The 13,280-nt window shown below is 52.3% G+C and overlaps 3 protein-coding genes across 3 annotated transcripts; all 3 read right to left on the bottom strand.

The window, feature by feature from the left end:
- Positions 1 to 1,325: 1,325 nt before the first annotated feature.
- Positions 1,326 to 1,826, bottom strand: Z517_12367 (uncharacterized protein; the record flags this gene model as incomplete). Its single annotated transcript, XM_013422781.1, has 1 exon — positions 1,326 to 1,826. One exon carries the CDS (start codon positions 1,824 to 1,826, stop codon positions 1,326 to 1,328), a length of 501 nt encoding a protein of 166 aa, XP_013278235.1.
- Positions 1,827 to 3,362: 1,536 nt separating this feature from the next.
- Z517_12366 (60S ribosomal protein L3) lies at positions 3,363 to 5,063 on the bottom strand (the record flags this gene model as incomplete). The annotated part of the gene is made up of 7 exons (XM_013422780.1): positions 3,363 to 3,618; positions 3,677 to 4,350; positions 4,408 to 4,564; positions 4,636 to 4,693; positions 4,765 to 4,796; positions 4,846 to 4,886; positions 4,971 to 5,063. 7 exons carry the CDS (start codon positions 5,061 to 5,063, stop codon positions 3,363 to 3,365), a joined length of 1,311 nt encoding a protein of 436 aa, XP_013278234.1.
- A 208-nt stretch (positions 5,064 to 5,271) lies between these two features.
- Z517_12365 (uncharacterized protein) lies at positions 5,272 to 8,106 on the bottom strand (the record flags this gene model as incomplete). Its single annotated transcript, XM_013422779.1, has 8 exons — positions 5,272 to 6,612; positions 6,669 to 6,919; positions 6,966 to 7,122; positions 7,175 to 7,267; positions 7,323 to 7,502; positions 7,557 to 7,639; positions 7,688 to 7,891; positions 7,950 to 8,106. The coding sequence occupies 8 exons, from the start codon at positions 8,104 to 8,106 to the stop codon at positions 5,272 to 5,274; spliced, it is 2,466 nt and encodes an 821-aa protein (XP_013278233.1).
- Between the last annotated feature and the right edge of the window lie 5,174 nt (positions 8,107 to 13,280).

Here is a 13,280-nt window from a genome sequence, read left to right as displayed (position 1 = left end):
CGGACAGGATCCTAGAACAATCTGACGGGGAGCCTTGATTTCGCCTGTTTGCTCTCATTTTGATTCGCCTTCGCCATTCAGGGGGAACCGCCACAGCACAGTACGACTGACCAGAGGAGCAGCTTGCACATGCACATCCTTTGCCGTTTTCCTTCTATTCTTAAACCTCCATGCCAAGGAAGGACTTTCCGAAGGCTGGACAGACTGAGAGCACCCTCGAAGAGCTCTAGAATACTACAGAGTGATACGAAGTGGACAGAAGATGGCATGATGGATGCTCGGTACCTCTCAAGAATCTTGTCCTCTGTGTTATAACGGTGCATCCCTGCCCTTGGTCAGCGACCATCGTCCATTTTTGTTTCAGCTTCGACTTGGACACCGCTGCGAGGGTTGCTACAAGGCGTTGACGCGGCCAGTCAACGGTGACGCGTTGCTGGTAGGCACCAAGTACCAAGTACCGAGTAGGTTTACTACGAGGTACCTCGTACTTTGTACCGAGTAAGTACAGCGTCTCGAGTCTCAACGAGGTTTTCCCCTGTTTCTTATCGATGCAACTTCGGATATTGTCCCAGGGGCTGGAATCCCCACATGTATGCTGCAATCCTGTACTCGGAAACTCGTACAAGTATTATTATTACCCCGTATATTATCCCCTTTTGATTCGGCACTGGATCGTCGTGTGAAATACCTGCCCTGAATATCCGAACTTTGGGCTCCAGTATATCCCCTGTTTGCTATCCATTGCCTCAACAATTATCTGCTTGTATCTATCCCGAATGGTTCCTGTTCTCAACGCTTGGAAATTCTTCCGGCCTGTGGTGGATACACGTTGACGACTCCGGATGGGCTTCATGGCCCGTTTCGTGGGTTCTATATGGGCCATATGGGGGTTGGACTTCGGACTACCGTACTACTGTACATACGGAGCACCAATTGCCCTTGGAGGAGATATTTCCAGAAGAGTACTCGGTACAGTAATGCGTGCGCGTGCATGTTGCATGCTTTTGTCGGTCCTCCAAACACACAGATTCGAAGATCGGCGTACTGACTCGGTTCTTGATTTGACAGTAATTGAACTCTTGGTCGGGCCACGATCTACTTGACGTGACGCCCTAGCGAGCGACCTTGAGGATTGATTTTGGATGTATCTCCTTAGGTATACGCCATGCATAGAATTTTTCTTTTCTTTTCCACGTATAGAGCACCGCATGAAGGACTGGTATCGACGACATTCAAGATATTAGGGTAGTATCCAGTGGCCATTCATTTCCTGGCATCCCTGGGTAGAGGTCTTATTCGGTTATCCTGTCCTTTCTGTCTCTTCTCTAGCTCTCCACCGCCTTGGTCACAACACCGACCAACATCCTCTCCCCCACGGTCAAGATATAATACTCGACTCTCGTCTTGCTCATTTCCACTCTATAAACCTTGACCCCCGCCTTCCCCTTCCCCGCCTGTTCCACCCTCTGGACGACTTCGCCGTACTGCCCTCTGGGGTCAAAGTCCCCAACACTCAACTCCTCGACAACGGGGCCGCCGTCGCCCGACTTGGTGGGCAGGAGGAGGTTGGCGAATTCTTCTGGTTTGGGGAGCTCGGAGCCGGAGTAGTTGAACAGTACAGGCTCAAACGGCGAGTCCGTCTCCGACGTGTAGGTGACGTCCGGCAGCGCCTTCAGGGAAGCCGGCAAGGCGTCTGACGACGAGCTGGTCGGGTCCAGTCGCGACCGCCGCTGAGACGTCGACTCGGACTCGGCGAGGGTCTGGCCGGCTTTGGGGTTCGCATTGGCCTTTTCGAGGAACGACAGGTAGGAACTGTCGTCGGACATTTTGTTGGTGTGATGGGAAGCGATGTTTGAGGAAGGTGTCGATGACCCTGGTGCTTTGATGACAACGGAATAGGGACGATGATCAAAGGATCTTGGAGTCCTGATTGCTCTAGATTTTCCCGGGTGCGTCCACGCTGCTGCCCTCAAGCTGTATCGCAAAACTCGCCAACGAGCACCAAGTATCTTCTGCTGTTGATCTTGCTGTGAGGCGAAGCGAGGAGACTGTGTAATAATTTGTTGACTGCGACAATGTATCAACGCCCGGTACTGCAGCATTTGACTATGGATGTGACTCCGAATGGTCAATATGATACATGCCGGTTGTGTGAAAAAGATGGCCCAGCCCAGATTCAACAATGACGTCACCTTTCCATGCCTACCACTAGGTGATTAAGTGGCCATCAGGCGCGCACGACTGCTTCTCCAGAGTCTCGACGTGAACATACCACTTCATCCTGTATGAACACCAGCGACTGGCTACATCTACAAATAGAGGGTGAAGAATGTGGGTTTGGCCTTGCCCACAAGACTCCTAGAAACGACCTCTGGTGCCACGAACCTCGTGACCTTAACACCTCCCGTGAGAGGTACACCTTAACATGCTCATACTTGCATGTCGCCACGAAATGGTTCGGGACCACAAATGCTAAGCCGCAGGCTGACACAGGTCCAGTTTTGTTAATACCAGGTACTCAACGAAGGTGGTACGTACGAGTAGGTGAGTAATCCTTCCCACACGGAGCAGACGTGGTTGTGGCAAGAAACGGGATCAGACTGTGTCCGAAGCCGATGGGATGAGTCTGCAGGGTATGTGTGGAAACGGTATTGTTGCGACTGGAATTCCCACAAGACATATTCGTGGAAACTACTGAAGTTTCTCTACACACAGTCCGCTTCCACCGCCGACGCATGGCTGGCTACCGGCTGGAGGAAACCAACAATAATACATCTCCGGCCGATCCAATCGAGGTCAATCGAGCACTTTGTAAACTGACAGCTGTGTGGCCCATGGACGGACGATGCTCGTTGCAATCGCAAAAGGCTGTGTAGGATGCTGGGCTCATAGACTGTCACAATATATGGAAATTTCGGGGCCTGCAAATGGTAATGGTTCCATTGTAAGACTCGAAGTTCCAGGTAGAAAAAGCCTGTGGCCTAGGAGCAAGGCTTCCTTCGAGGGCATTTATTGCAAACGGCGTCGCAGAGTAAAATGATATGGACAGATTATCACGACTTTCATGACTTATTTGAGCAGAGCTTCAACCAAAGTCGCGCAAGTGCACCAAAAAAAAATAAAACAGAAGGCAACAAAAACTAGAAATCAAGTCATCTGCCTGAAGTTTTGTATTTGTCTTCCTACTCCCATGCATGGCAAGACAAGCCATGCCATTCATCCCGCTCGTAAATCAAAGGAGAACAGGAAAGTCTTTTGGTATCTCGTGCATGCACGGCTCTTGTCTTCTTGACGGGCGAGCATAAAGATGAGCATATCCTTTTGCTGAAGCCAACACCGCCTCCAACAAACCGTCGTCATCCTCATGAAGCAGCAACAAGATCCTTCTTGAGCGTACCCAAGAACTGCCTCTTCTCCTGAGGGGTCTGGTACGCACCGTGACCGAACTCGGACGACGTGTCGATCCATTTGAGTTCGACCTTCTCCAGAGCCTTGCGAGAGGTGTGAGGGAACATGGACTTGCGGAGGGTCATGACTCGCTTCTTGACACCGGGGACAGAGCCCTTGAGGAGGACAAAGTCGTTCTTGACCTCGCCGTAACGGACGAAACCACCCAAGCTATACAACCATATTAATATTTTTCAAGACAAACAGAGGTAAACGGGACAAAACTTACGGGGTGATCTGCTTGTTCACGACGTCGAACTCGGTGGCCGCATTCTTCTCATCCTTGCCCTTGCCAATGCGGTAGACTTTGTGGTTGACAGAGGTACGATGATGGTAACCCATTTGACCGGCGCGGGCAACAGTCCATTGGACGTGCGAAGGATGCCAGGCACCAATACAGGCAACCTTTCTCAGACCCTTGTGCGTCTTTCTGGGAAGCTTCTTGGTACCCCATCTGCTGGTGACGCCCTGGAAACCATGACCCTTGGTGACAGCGATGCAGTCAATCATTTCGTCTTGCTCGAAGATGGTGTCGATCTCAACCGGCTTCTCGAACAGGCCGTGGCCAAATTCGACCTTGTCTGCCACGCTGCCACCGTTGATCTGAATCTCCATCAAGTGCGCCTTCTTTTGCTTGAGGGGTGTCTGACGGATTTGAGTATGAGCAAGTACGCGGACGACTGTGCAGTATTTCTTGATGCGCTCGAGTTCCCGAGTGATTGAGGAACCTTTGTTCTCCGAGTGTTTCTTTGCGTATTTAGTGAATGCCTTCTTCTTCGACCGGTACCAGTTCTTGTAGAAGCGGCGCTTGACTTCGTCAGACAGATGCTCTGCCCACACGGTGGTAAGGGACCGCAGGCCGCGGGGTGTCTCGATGTAGCCGACGAGGCCGACGACGATCATCTGGCAAGCTGTCAGCCGCAACAACGTAAACGCCAATGTCGACATTGTGGGACTAACCGGGGGCGTCTCGATCACAGTTACAGCCTCGACAATCTCTTTTTTGTGCATCTTCGCGCCAGGTCTATCAAGGTCGCGGACAATGGTGGTCATCCCGGCCTTGTATCCCATAGCAGCGGTGAGATGGACTGGTTTCTTTGGGTCATCCTTTGGAAAGCTGGACCAAATGTTTCAGCTTCGACTCCTTGAAAGACGAGTCATGACTTCTAGAGAACCAGAGTATCCTACCTCTTGACCTTGCCTCGGTGTCTTGCAGCTCGCTTTCTGGGTAGGAAAGCAAGCGAGCCTATTGCGAGAGAAATGTGTTAGTTCAGAGATCTTTTTTTCCCAGTGATTTTCAGGTGGGAGGAATTGTACCGTGTCGCGGCGCCTCGAACTTTCGGTGAGACCTATACCAGCTATTAGCAGAAGTCTTTATTGAAGTTGAACAGCACTCACATCCTGTTTGAACGAGGGTCAAGGTATCGGGGCTTGTCAAGCTGAAGTTAGAGTGGTCAATGTGCAACACAGAAATTCATATTTCGATAAAGTGCGGCTCGAGTCGCCAAGATTTTCAAAGTCACGTGACTTAACCGGTTCCGCAAAAACTTCTCCGCCTCCTTCGACCAGTTGCTACTTATCGAGTAGCTACCGAACAGGAATCCTCTGAAAAACATCGTGGCCACAGCTTACTAGAATGTCGTAATTTCGTATTCTTCTGAGAAGATACATGTACTCATTTTACAGAATCAAGTAACAATGCGACTGTGGATCTTTTTCCAATACTGATTCTTCCGGCACAACCTCACCGCTGCACAAATCCAGCCAAACCCATGACAACAGCGAAATCAAAATAACAAAAACCCTCGACCAACGCCAAATCTATCACGGTGCATTCTCTTGCTTTGGCGTCACTGATGGAGGCGCTGCCACCTGAGGGCTGCTCAGAGCTGCCGAGGGAGGAGCCCGCTTATCATCCTCACTGTTATTATCATAATCCTCATCCACGTCGACTTTACGAGCTGCCTGCTCCACCTGCTCTTTTCGGTCTTCTTTTTGAGTATCCAAGATTGACTGCATCGACGGGATCTGCTGGGGATGTGTATAAGGATGGTGCGCAGCCTCTGAGGGGTGGTAGTTTTCATTTGCTCGCCGTTCAGTCTCACGACGAGACTCGGATGAACTCCGCCTGTAGTGGTCCTTCGGAGTAGGTAAACGCCCTGGAGGGCTATTGCGACGAGACGGATCTTCCAAACGTGCACGAGTCTCTTCATTTGCAATTTTCTTGGAAGGTCCTCCATCGGACTCCCATTCACGCGTCCGTTTCATAGCGGAGGGAGGGCGATCATCCCGAGGAGGTCCCTCCACAGCAGGAAGAGGTGGTGCGGCGGACGCCACGCCGTTAGTGATGCTAGGAAAAGGTTGGCTAGACTGGAATGGCTGTTGGCGATAACCGCTACCGGGGGATTGTGGTCGTTCATCTCTAAGTGGCCGCAGCTCACTAGGTGGACTGAAAGGCCTGCCATATGGTGGAAGGGTTGAGCCCGAGGCGCTGCCATTGGCATGAGGTGCCGGTGCTCCATTCATCGTTGGAGACGGACGGATTCCACTACCGAAAGCTGGAGGACGGTCCTGCATTGAGATTTGCGGCAGAGTCTGCGGCCCAGGCGGGAACATCCCTGGGTTAGCTGGTTGCATCTTAGGCGACGGCGATTGCAACTTGCGAACCGGCGTTTGGCGCGATGTATCATACGGGCGTGGTCCGTCCTGACGTGGACTAGAAGCCCGTGGGGGCGGTGCTCTCATAGAATCGCGTCCTTCATAGCCGTTCGGTGGTTGCTGCGACGGCGGCAGCGGCGGCTGTGGTTGGGGCTGTTGTTGAGGCTGCGATTGCGTCTGCGACTGTTGTCCCGGCGGCGGGTTAATGCCTGCAATGCCTCGCGCCCAGTCATTGACGCGAGCTGGATCGACTGGAGGTTGTTGAGGCTGCTGGTTTGAGGAAGAAGGTCCGCCCCATTGAGGACCAGGAGGAACGCCAACACCGTTCTGATATGCCTGAGGATGGACATCTTGCGGGACAGGCGCATTATGCTGATTAGGCCCCGTTGCTGCTCCGCTTCTCAGAAGGGCAAGACGGGCTTTGATGTGATTGTTTGTGGGATCAAGCTCAGCTGCTCTGGCATATGCGTCAAGAGCATCAGAGGTTTGGTTGTTACAAGATTCATACTATACTAATCGTCAGCAAAGAAAAGATTACGGTTTACCTGCGGGGGGCCGCTCACCAGTGTTCCCAGGTCATACCACACCTCCGAGATGTACGGATTCAACCGAATGGCGCGCGAGTACGCATCGAGTGCGTCTCGGTACTGATTTATTTGATAGTACAGCACACCGATGGAGCACCAAAATGTGGGATTGCGTCCATCACGGTAAACGGCTTGTTGGTAAGCTTCGTATGCCTTGGGAAACTTCTGCTGTGCCATGTAACATCTGCCGAGTAGATACCAGCTCTGCGCATCGGAGTTGTCTTCAACTAGGTCAATAAGAAGATTTGGGAAAAGATTGAGAGTGACACATACCTGAGCTGACCGACTGTTCTAGGTACTCAATGGCTTGATCTTGACTGGCATAACTGTTACTCTGTTGATGATGCAGCCAGCCGAGCTGTTGTAGCACTTTGGCATGTTTCGGATCTCGGTCCAAGACACGCCTGTACGCCTGTTTTGCGGCTTCAAACTGCACACACAAGTCAGCCGGGGCGCTTGCTTGAGGGACAATATCGACTTACATCTTTCTGCTGCTCATACACGTGGCCAATCTGGAACCAGATGTCTTCCTCGTTTAAAGGGCGTGGAGGATCGTTGACGATGTACTTGAAGCACTGAGGAAGCGTCAGCAAGAGGCAACCAGCGCCTGTGCGATGTGAGTCGACTTACCTCGAGACTTTGGGAGAACTTCTGTTGCTGTTTGTAAATTATTCCCAACCGAAAATAGATTTCATTGGCCTTCTCGAAATCTGGTTGCATGCGCATGACCTGAGAGAAGGCCTCCTCGGCGTGTTCCAAGGAACCATATCGATCGTAGAGGATGCCGATGCCGTACCAGAGCTTGGGCTCCTGACCGCCATGTTAGTTCTATGGAGAAGATGGCGCGCAGGTCGAATAGCTTACATTGGGTTTTGGTAGGTAGTAAAGGGCTTGTTGATAGGCAGTGTATGCCTCTTGCAGGTTGTCCATCATCAAATAGCAGTGGCCTGCAACTGTCAGCCTCTCATCCTCCACGCGGCGTGCGCAGCGCTTACCTAGATTCCCCCACGCGTCGCCATTGGCAGGCTCGACCTTCAAGATGTTTTTAAGATATTCCATAGCTTCAGGGTACTTCTCCTTTGTCCGGAGAATATGTGAAATAGCATTCAAGGTTTGGGTAGACCACTGGTTGTGTCTGAGAGCTTGTTCATATGCAAACAGTGCCCCCTCGTGGTCCCCAAGTAATTCGTTCAACGACGCTAACATTGAGCGCGATCAGCATACTAATTTAGGGAGAGGATGGGTCCAAAGGCACACCTATTCTCTGCCATGTTGATTCATTCAACTGCGCTAGAAGGCGTTGGCGTTGCATATGCGCATCGACCGGCGCAGCCCCATTGATCTGTCCAAAATGAGGTGCACCAGGCTGCAGACCAATGACACCCGGCGGTGATGGATGAGGCACCAAAGCCATCTTCAATCCCGTATGTGGTGTGAAGTAGAGAAGTTCTGGGGCAAAGGGAGGAGAACAAGAAGAAGAGAGCTCTTCGATGAATTTTCAGCAAGCCAGGTTCGGCGCACTTGTGCAGAGGCGTCGGCAGGGTTTGGCCACAGGCAAGGTACAACACCTCTTGTCAAGCTCACAGCAGGTGAGCGAGAGTGAGAGTGTGTGATCGACGCGGTGAATGGCGTCTGAAGAAGGAGAAGCGGGCTAGGTCAGAATTGTCTGCCTGCTTGGAGACGAAGGGAGAAAACGGGATGAGGGCGACAAGAATAATAGGGAGCGCGAAAATGACAATGCTATCTCCTTGGAAGATGACAGGAGGGCATAAGGCAGGAGATAATGGGAGCGTCAGTTTGAAATGAACACGAGTTGTGTGGTAAAACAAGACAAAGGGGTCAACCAAGTGAGTAGGGCGATACTGGAGAAGAAGCTGGTGGAGGATGACGGTGGGAAGACAGGAAAGAGGAAAGAGGGCTCTCGTTCTGAAGCAAAGTCACGGGAAACCACGCTAGAGGTAGGGTTATAGATCTCATGCTGGATCAGTTGTCGGCGGCGAGGAGCAGAGCCGGGCACATCAGGTTGCCATCAGTAGGTACTACTAGGTAGGAGGCTGCGGTGCGCGGTGCACGGGCTCTGACAGTTCTTAGTTTTCTAGCTGGCTGGCTGGCTTAAACTAGGACCGGGGGGTCCCCAACCAAGCAAAGCAACAGGAAGGGCATAAGTGGAGTTAGCCATGGAGCCCTGGGTGATTGGGTGTGGACATGGCGGGACCCGATAGTGCTCGGATAAAGTGGCATGGGCGGTGGATGGGCGGTTGGTGGCTGTTGATGGGCGGTGGAGAGGGGCCACTGGGTGTCCATGGGTTCCTTTGGGCGTCGAGATGAAGCATCCAGACAGTGGGGATGCCCAGGGCCGCTGGATGCAACGGGATGGGGTTTGGCTGGGCGATCCAGGTTAAGGAACGCATAGCGTGCGCACGTCCCAGTAGCGCTTTGTACCAGTGGGTCTGTTGCGCCCCCTCCCCCTCTTTGTCTGACACTCGAAAAAAAACCTCCGCCTGGCACGTCTTGTCAAAAAGGCTTCCTGACTAAGACCTTCTAGGGCTCTTAGGCTGGTCCGTGACTGTTGAGTGGTACCAGGTCTTCCCCCATCACGGAGATGGGTTACGGGTGGCGCTTCAATTTGACGTGGCAAAGACAGGCAAGATGAATGGTAGTACCATCCTCTGGGCCATACGATTCGCCAAATAACCACGGGTAAAAAAACAACGAGGACAAAAGAAGGGGTCTGTGGCTGCGAGCCTGACCCTCAGCCTGAGCCTTGATCCTACTTCTGCTTCTGATCCAGCTCTTTTCCTGGAGAATAATTGCGCGTGGCAAGGCAGCAGCAGGATCATTATCTCATACCTGACCACCTTATTCTCAACTATGACCACACTCTTTGCCCATCATCAGTCAATCATGGTCTTCCACCGTCAGGATCGTCATCACACATCCGCCTACCGGCAACCTTCCTTACGAAAACGGCCGGCACATCCCAAAGGGAAAATTGGTAGTGGGTGGCTGACTTGGGGTCGTCTCGGTATTTGGAGAGACTAAACCAGAAAAGCAATCAGGCGAGACCAGGGGCGGCGATGGAGAAATGTCAGGCTTTCTGCGGGAAGCGTACGGCATATGACGAACAGGATGAATAGAGCGAACAGGTTCTGTGGGCCGTGCCTTGGATGGGTTGTGCACCGCTCGATTGGCTTCTTGGGGCACTTTTGAGTGGCTCTGTTGTAGCCGGGGGTGCCAGGGGTTAGGCTTGAAGGGGGGAAGGATGGGGGGCCAGGAGAGACTCACTAGGCCTGAGTTTGGGTCGGCCAGCCACCCCATTCCCATTCTCATTCTCTTTTCCCGTTCCACTGGTGCCACTGGGGCCGCTAGCTAGAAGGGTGGGCAAGGGGTGGAAGAGGAAAGCCACGGGACAGGCGGCAGGTACCTAAGTACCTCTTGCACGCATGGCTTTGCTTCTTTTCTTACCTACCCGGGGTCCTCCCCTCCCTCGCTTGCACTCTCGCCGCTCAACTCCTCCAGGATCCATCAGGTCGACAGCTGCTCCGTTTTTCTCCACACGCCTCGTCTAGTGTCTTAGCTCATTTCTGCTCTCCACGAGCAGCCTGTCAATCTTTGACCTGTTTCGAGAAACGGCATCAACCTACCGACCGCGAATATTTTGGACATTCCGAAGAGGAACCAAATGCCAGCCAACCGCCTGCTGTTGTCACCCCTCTCTCTGACAGCCCCAGTCCAACAACTTTCCGGTTCCCGCCCATCATCAGCTTTGCGTCTCAAATCTTGACATTATGTGGACAGTATCCCTTCGAACTGAGAGCCAACCTCGTGTACCCGGACAGACACGAATAAAAAAATACGAGACTGATTCTTCACGAGGACCTATGAGTGCGTGCGAGTACAAGAGGCGATGTATCTCTGCAGTCGCCACACAGCTGGTCAACGCCGAAAAGGAGACAATGTTCTGGTGGGTCATGATTGTCTATTCGTACTTCCTGTGTTCGTCCCGATGGAGCGTGGACAAGTACCAGGTAGGTACTGCTTCGAGACGAGGCTTTTCTTTTCCGTGGACTATTTCAGTGCTGCTGTCAAGGGGCCTGGCACTTGGCGCGAAGCATGTTTTTGCGCCTTTGCGCCTTCACTAGGGCTGGTGTGGCCAGTGACCCGGAGAAGGTTAGGGGTGGCTAGCTGGAATTTGTGGGCTTGGGGAATGTGGCTTTGGGGCTTGCTCGCATGGCTTAGGTGCTAGCTTCGTGCCTGGAGATCAAGCCTTACGAGTTCCTAAGTAGGTACCTCTACCGAGTAGGCTTTCCTGTACTAGGCGGTTTCGTAAATAAGCGGCAAACGTGCCCAAGCACTCCCCCTACCATGTGAGTAGCAATGTATGTATCTTGCTTTCCTTGTACGGAGTAGGTGCCTTTTCTCAGTATTCAGAACCCACCAGAAAACGTGACTTTGTCTCTCCTCGTAGTCGTACTCATCGTATGCTCTCCTAAGTCCCGATAAGCAAGCTGCACTTCTATTATTCGTTCATCATCTCCTCGAATCATGGCCCTGACCATCGAGCTGTCAAAATGACGAGCGGCTACTCGAGTACGTGCTTGACGAACAACGCTAGAATTCGGTCAGTGGAGCATTTCCTCCTTGCGCCCAAAATCGCAGACGATCGGCCGATGCAATCCCAAACCAAAACAACTTCCTCAGAGTTTGTCCCTGCGATCTGCACCAGAGCTTCTCTGGCAACAGTTACACAATCCTCGAAAGTCGATCAACCCCCCTGCATCTCGGGCTGGTCCTTGCGTCAAGGTCTTTGCCATTGCAGAGGGCTGGTAATCTTCTTGACCATGCACTGACTGCCCTTTTCCCCGAAACCCCGACGCAGCACAACCACGCAGTGCGAGTGTGCAGAACAACGGGTAGGGATGGTGGTTTGGCAAGTCACACGTTCCACGAGTACGGCACACAACCTGACACAACGTCAACTCTTCTACTCGTACAACTCCCATGGGCATGACACACGGTCCCACGAGACGACGTCAAATAGGACCCCAGTAACGGCACTTGACAGAATCCCAGACTCCCAAGCCCGCCAGTGGTGGTGCAAGGCGTGCCAGGCTGCCAGGCACCCACAGGCAATAGACGCAGTGCTTAGGTGAGCCTATCTGTCTTCGGATATGCTGCCATCATTGCGCCTGTATCGGGTCCAAATCGCCGACCATGTGGAAACGGGAGTGCTTACGAGCTTGCCCCTTTGGAGGTCCCCAAATTTGGGTTGCGTGCTGCCAACAAAAGGCCAGCAACCGAGCCTCGTACGCGTACACGTGACGCAGGAGTTTTGCGTACAAAAGCCCTTACGAGGTACTTGGTGCTTGAAAGGCAGCACCGCCAGGTTAGACCCAGGCGGGCTTCCCGAGCAGCAGTTACACAGGAGATCGGACGGTCGACTGCATCGTTTACCAAACATCAACCTCATGCACGAGATCCTAGACATGTTCTCGGTAGTACGACAGCAACTTTTGAAACAACCTGTCCCGGGTAGCACCCACTCGCCTATTTGTCTTCGGTGAGGTTATTGACCTGACCACCACCACCACCTGTCTTTTCCAACACAATAACTTGGTGTACCCAGGTCTCTGCCCCTCCGGGCGGCAACCCACAGATAACTCAGTTCGTCCATCATAGGATATCCATGTAAGATATGTCGCTGACATCGCCTAACGACACTCCTTGACCAGCATCACTGGCTCTCGCGAGTAGGAGATTGACTACGCCGTAGCAATCTACCTCGAAAAGCGGACGTCGCTGTTGTTCTGAGCTGACAACAGCTGGTTAATTTGAATGTTTAGGCAGGAGCCTATCGCATGTTGCCACCTATCTGGCCATTGCACGGGCGATCACCACTCACCGCGGAGTCCTTGGTATAGTTGCACAGACTCTTATTTTGAGAGCAATCGTTCTGGAGTCCACACCCGGATATATTGACGGTGTTTGACCGCCTTCTTCTCGGCACAGCACCGGAAGACAGTGCAGTCTCTCAAGAGTCGGAGGTATGTCTCCGGGGTTGGGGGCTGGAATGGCTGAAATTGATGCATTTCGACGTCCTTGGGCTTGGCTCGAAGAGGACTTGAACAGCTATCAATTATTATTAGTAGCTCTCTTGGAACGGATGTCCGAATGCAGACGGTCCTTCCCTGCGCACCAACACATTGGCCTTCATGAAGAAGATATTGATTTCATTCGGACAGAATTCTACATCAAGTGAGTTATACAAGACCTCGGCGAGAGCACTGAATCTTGATCTGGGTCATACTCGTTGTGACTGCGTCACATCGGTAGCTTGATTTTTACATTCCTCTATAACAATCAGATTGGGTACTCTACTCAAACTCAAGTACAAATGATGAACATTGCCCAAATGTCGCTGTCGAGTGTGCATTTGCCTTGTTTTATTACATATCACGACAAGAGCAATAGACACCAGGAGCTCGTGTTCACTCCGAAGAGAATCCTTGAGAGCAAGACGCTTGTACTTCGTCCAGCGACTTGGCCTGTACCAGTGGTCGTCATAGCAAGGTTTTGAATGCCAGACGA

Source organism: Fonsecaea pedrosoi, assembly GCF_000835455.1.
Source record: "Fonsecaea pedrosoi CBS 271.37 unplaced genomic scaffold supercont1.9, whole genome shotgun sequence".
Taxonomy (NCBI): domain Eukaryota; kingdom Fungi; phylum Ascomycota; class Eurotiomycetes; order Chaetothyriales; family Herpotrichiellaceae; genus Fonsecaea; species Fonsecaea pedrosoi.
Note: the sequence above shows the minus strand (reverse complement) of the source record. Positions and strands in the feature narration are given on the sequence as shown.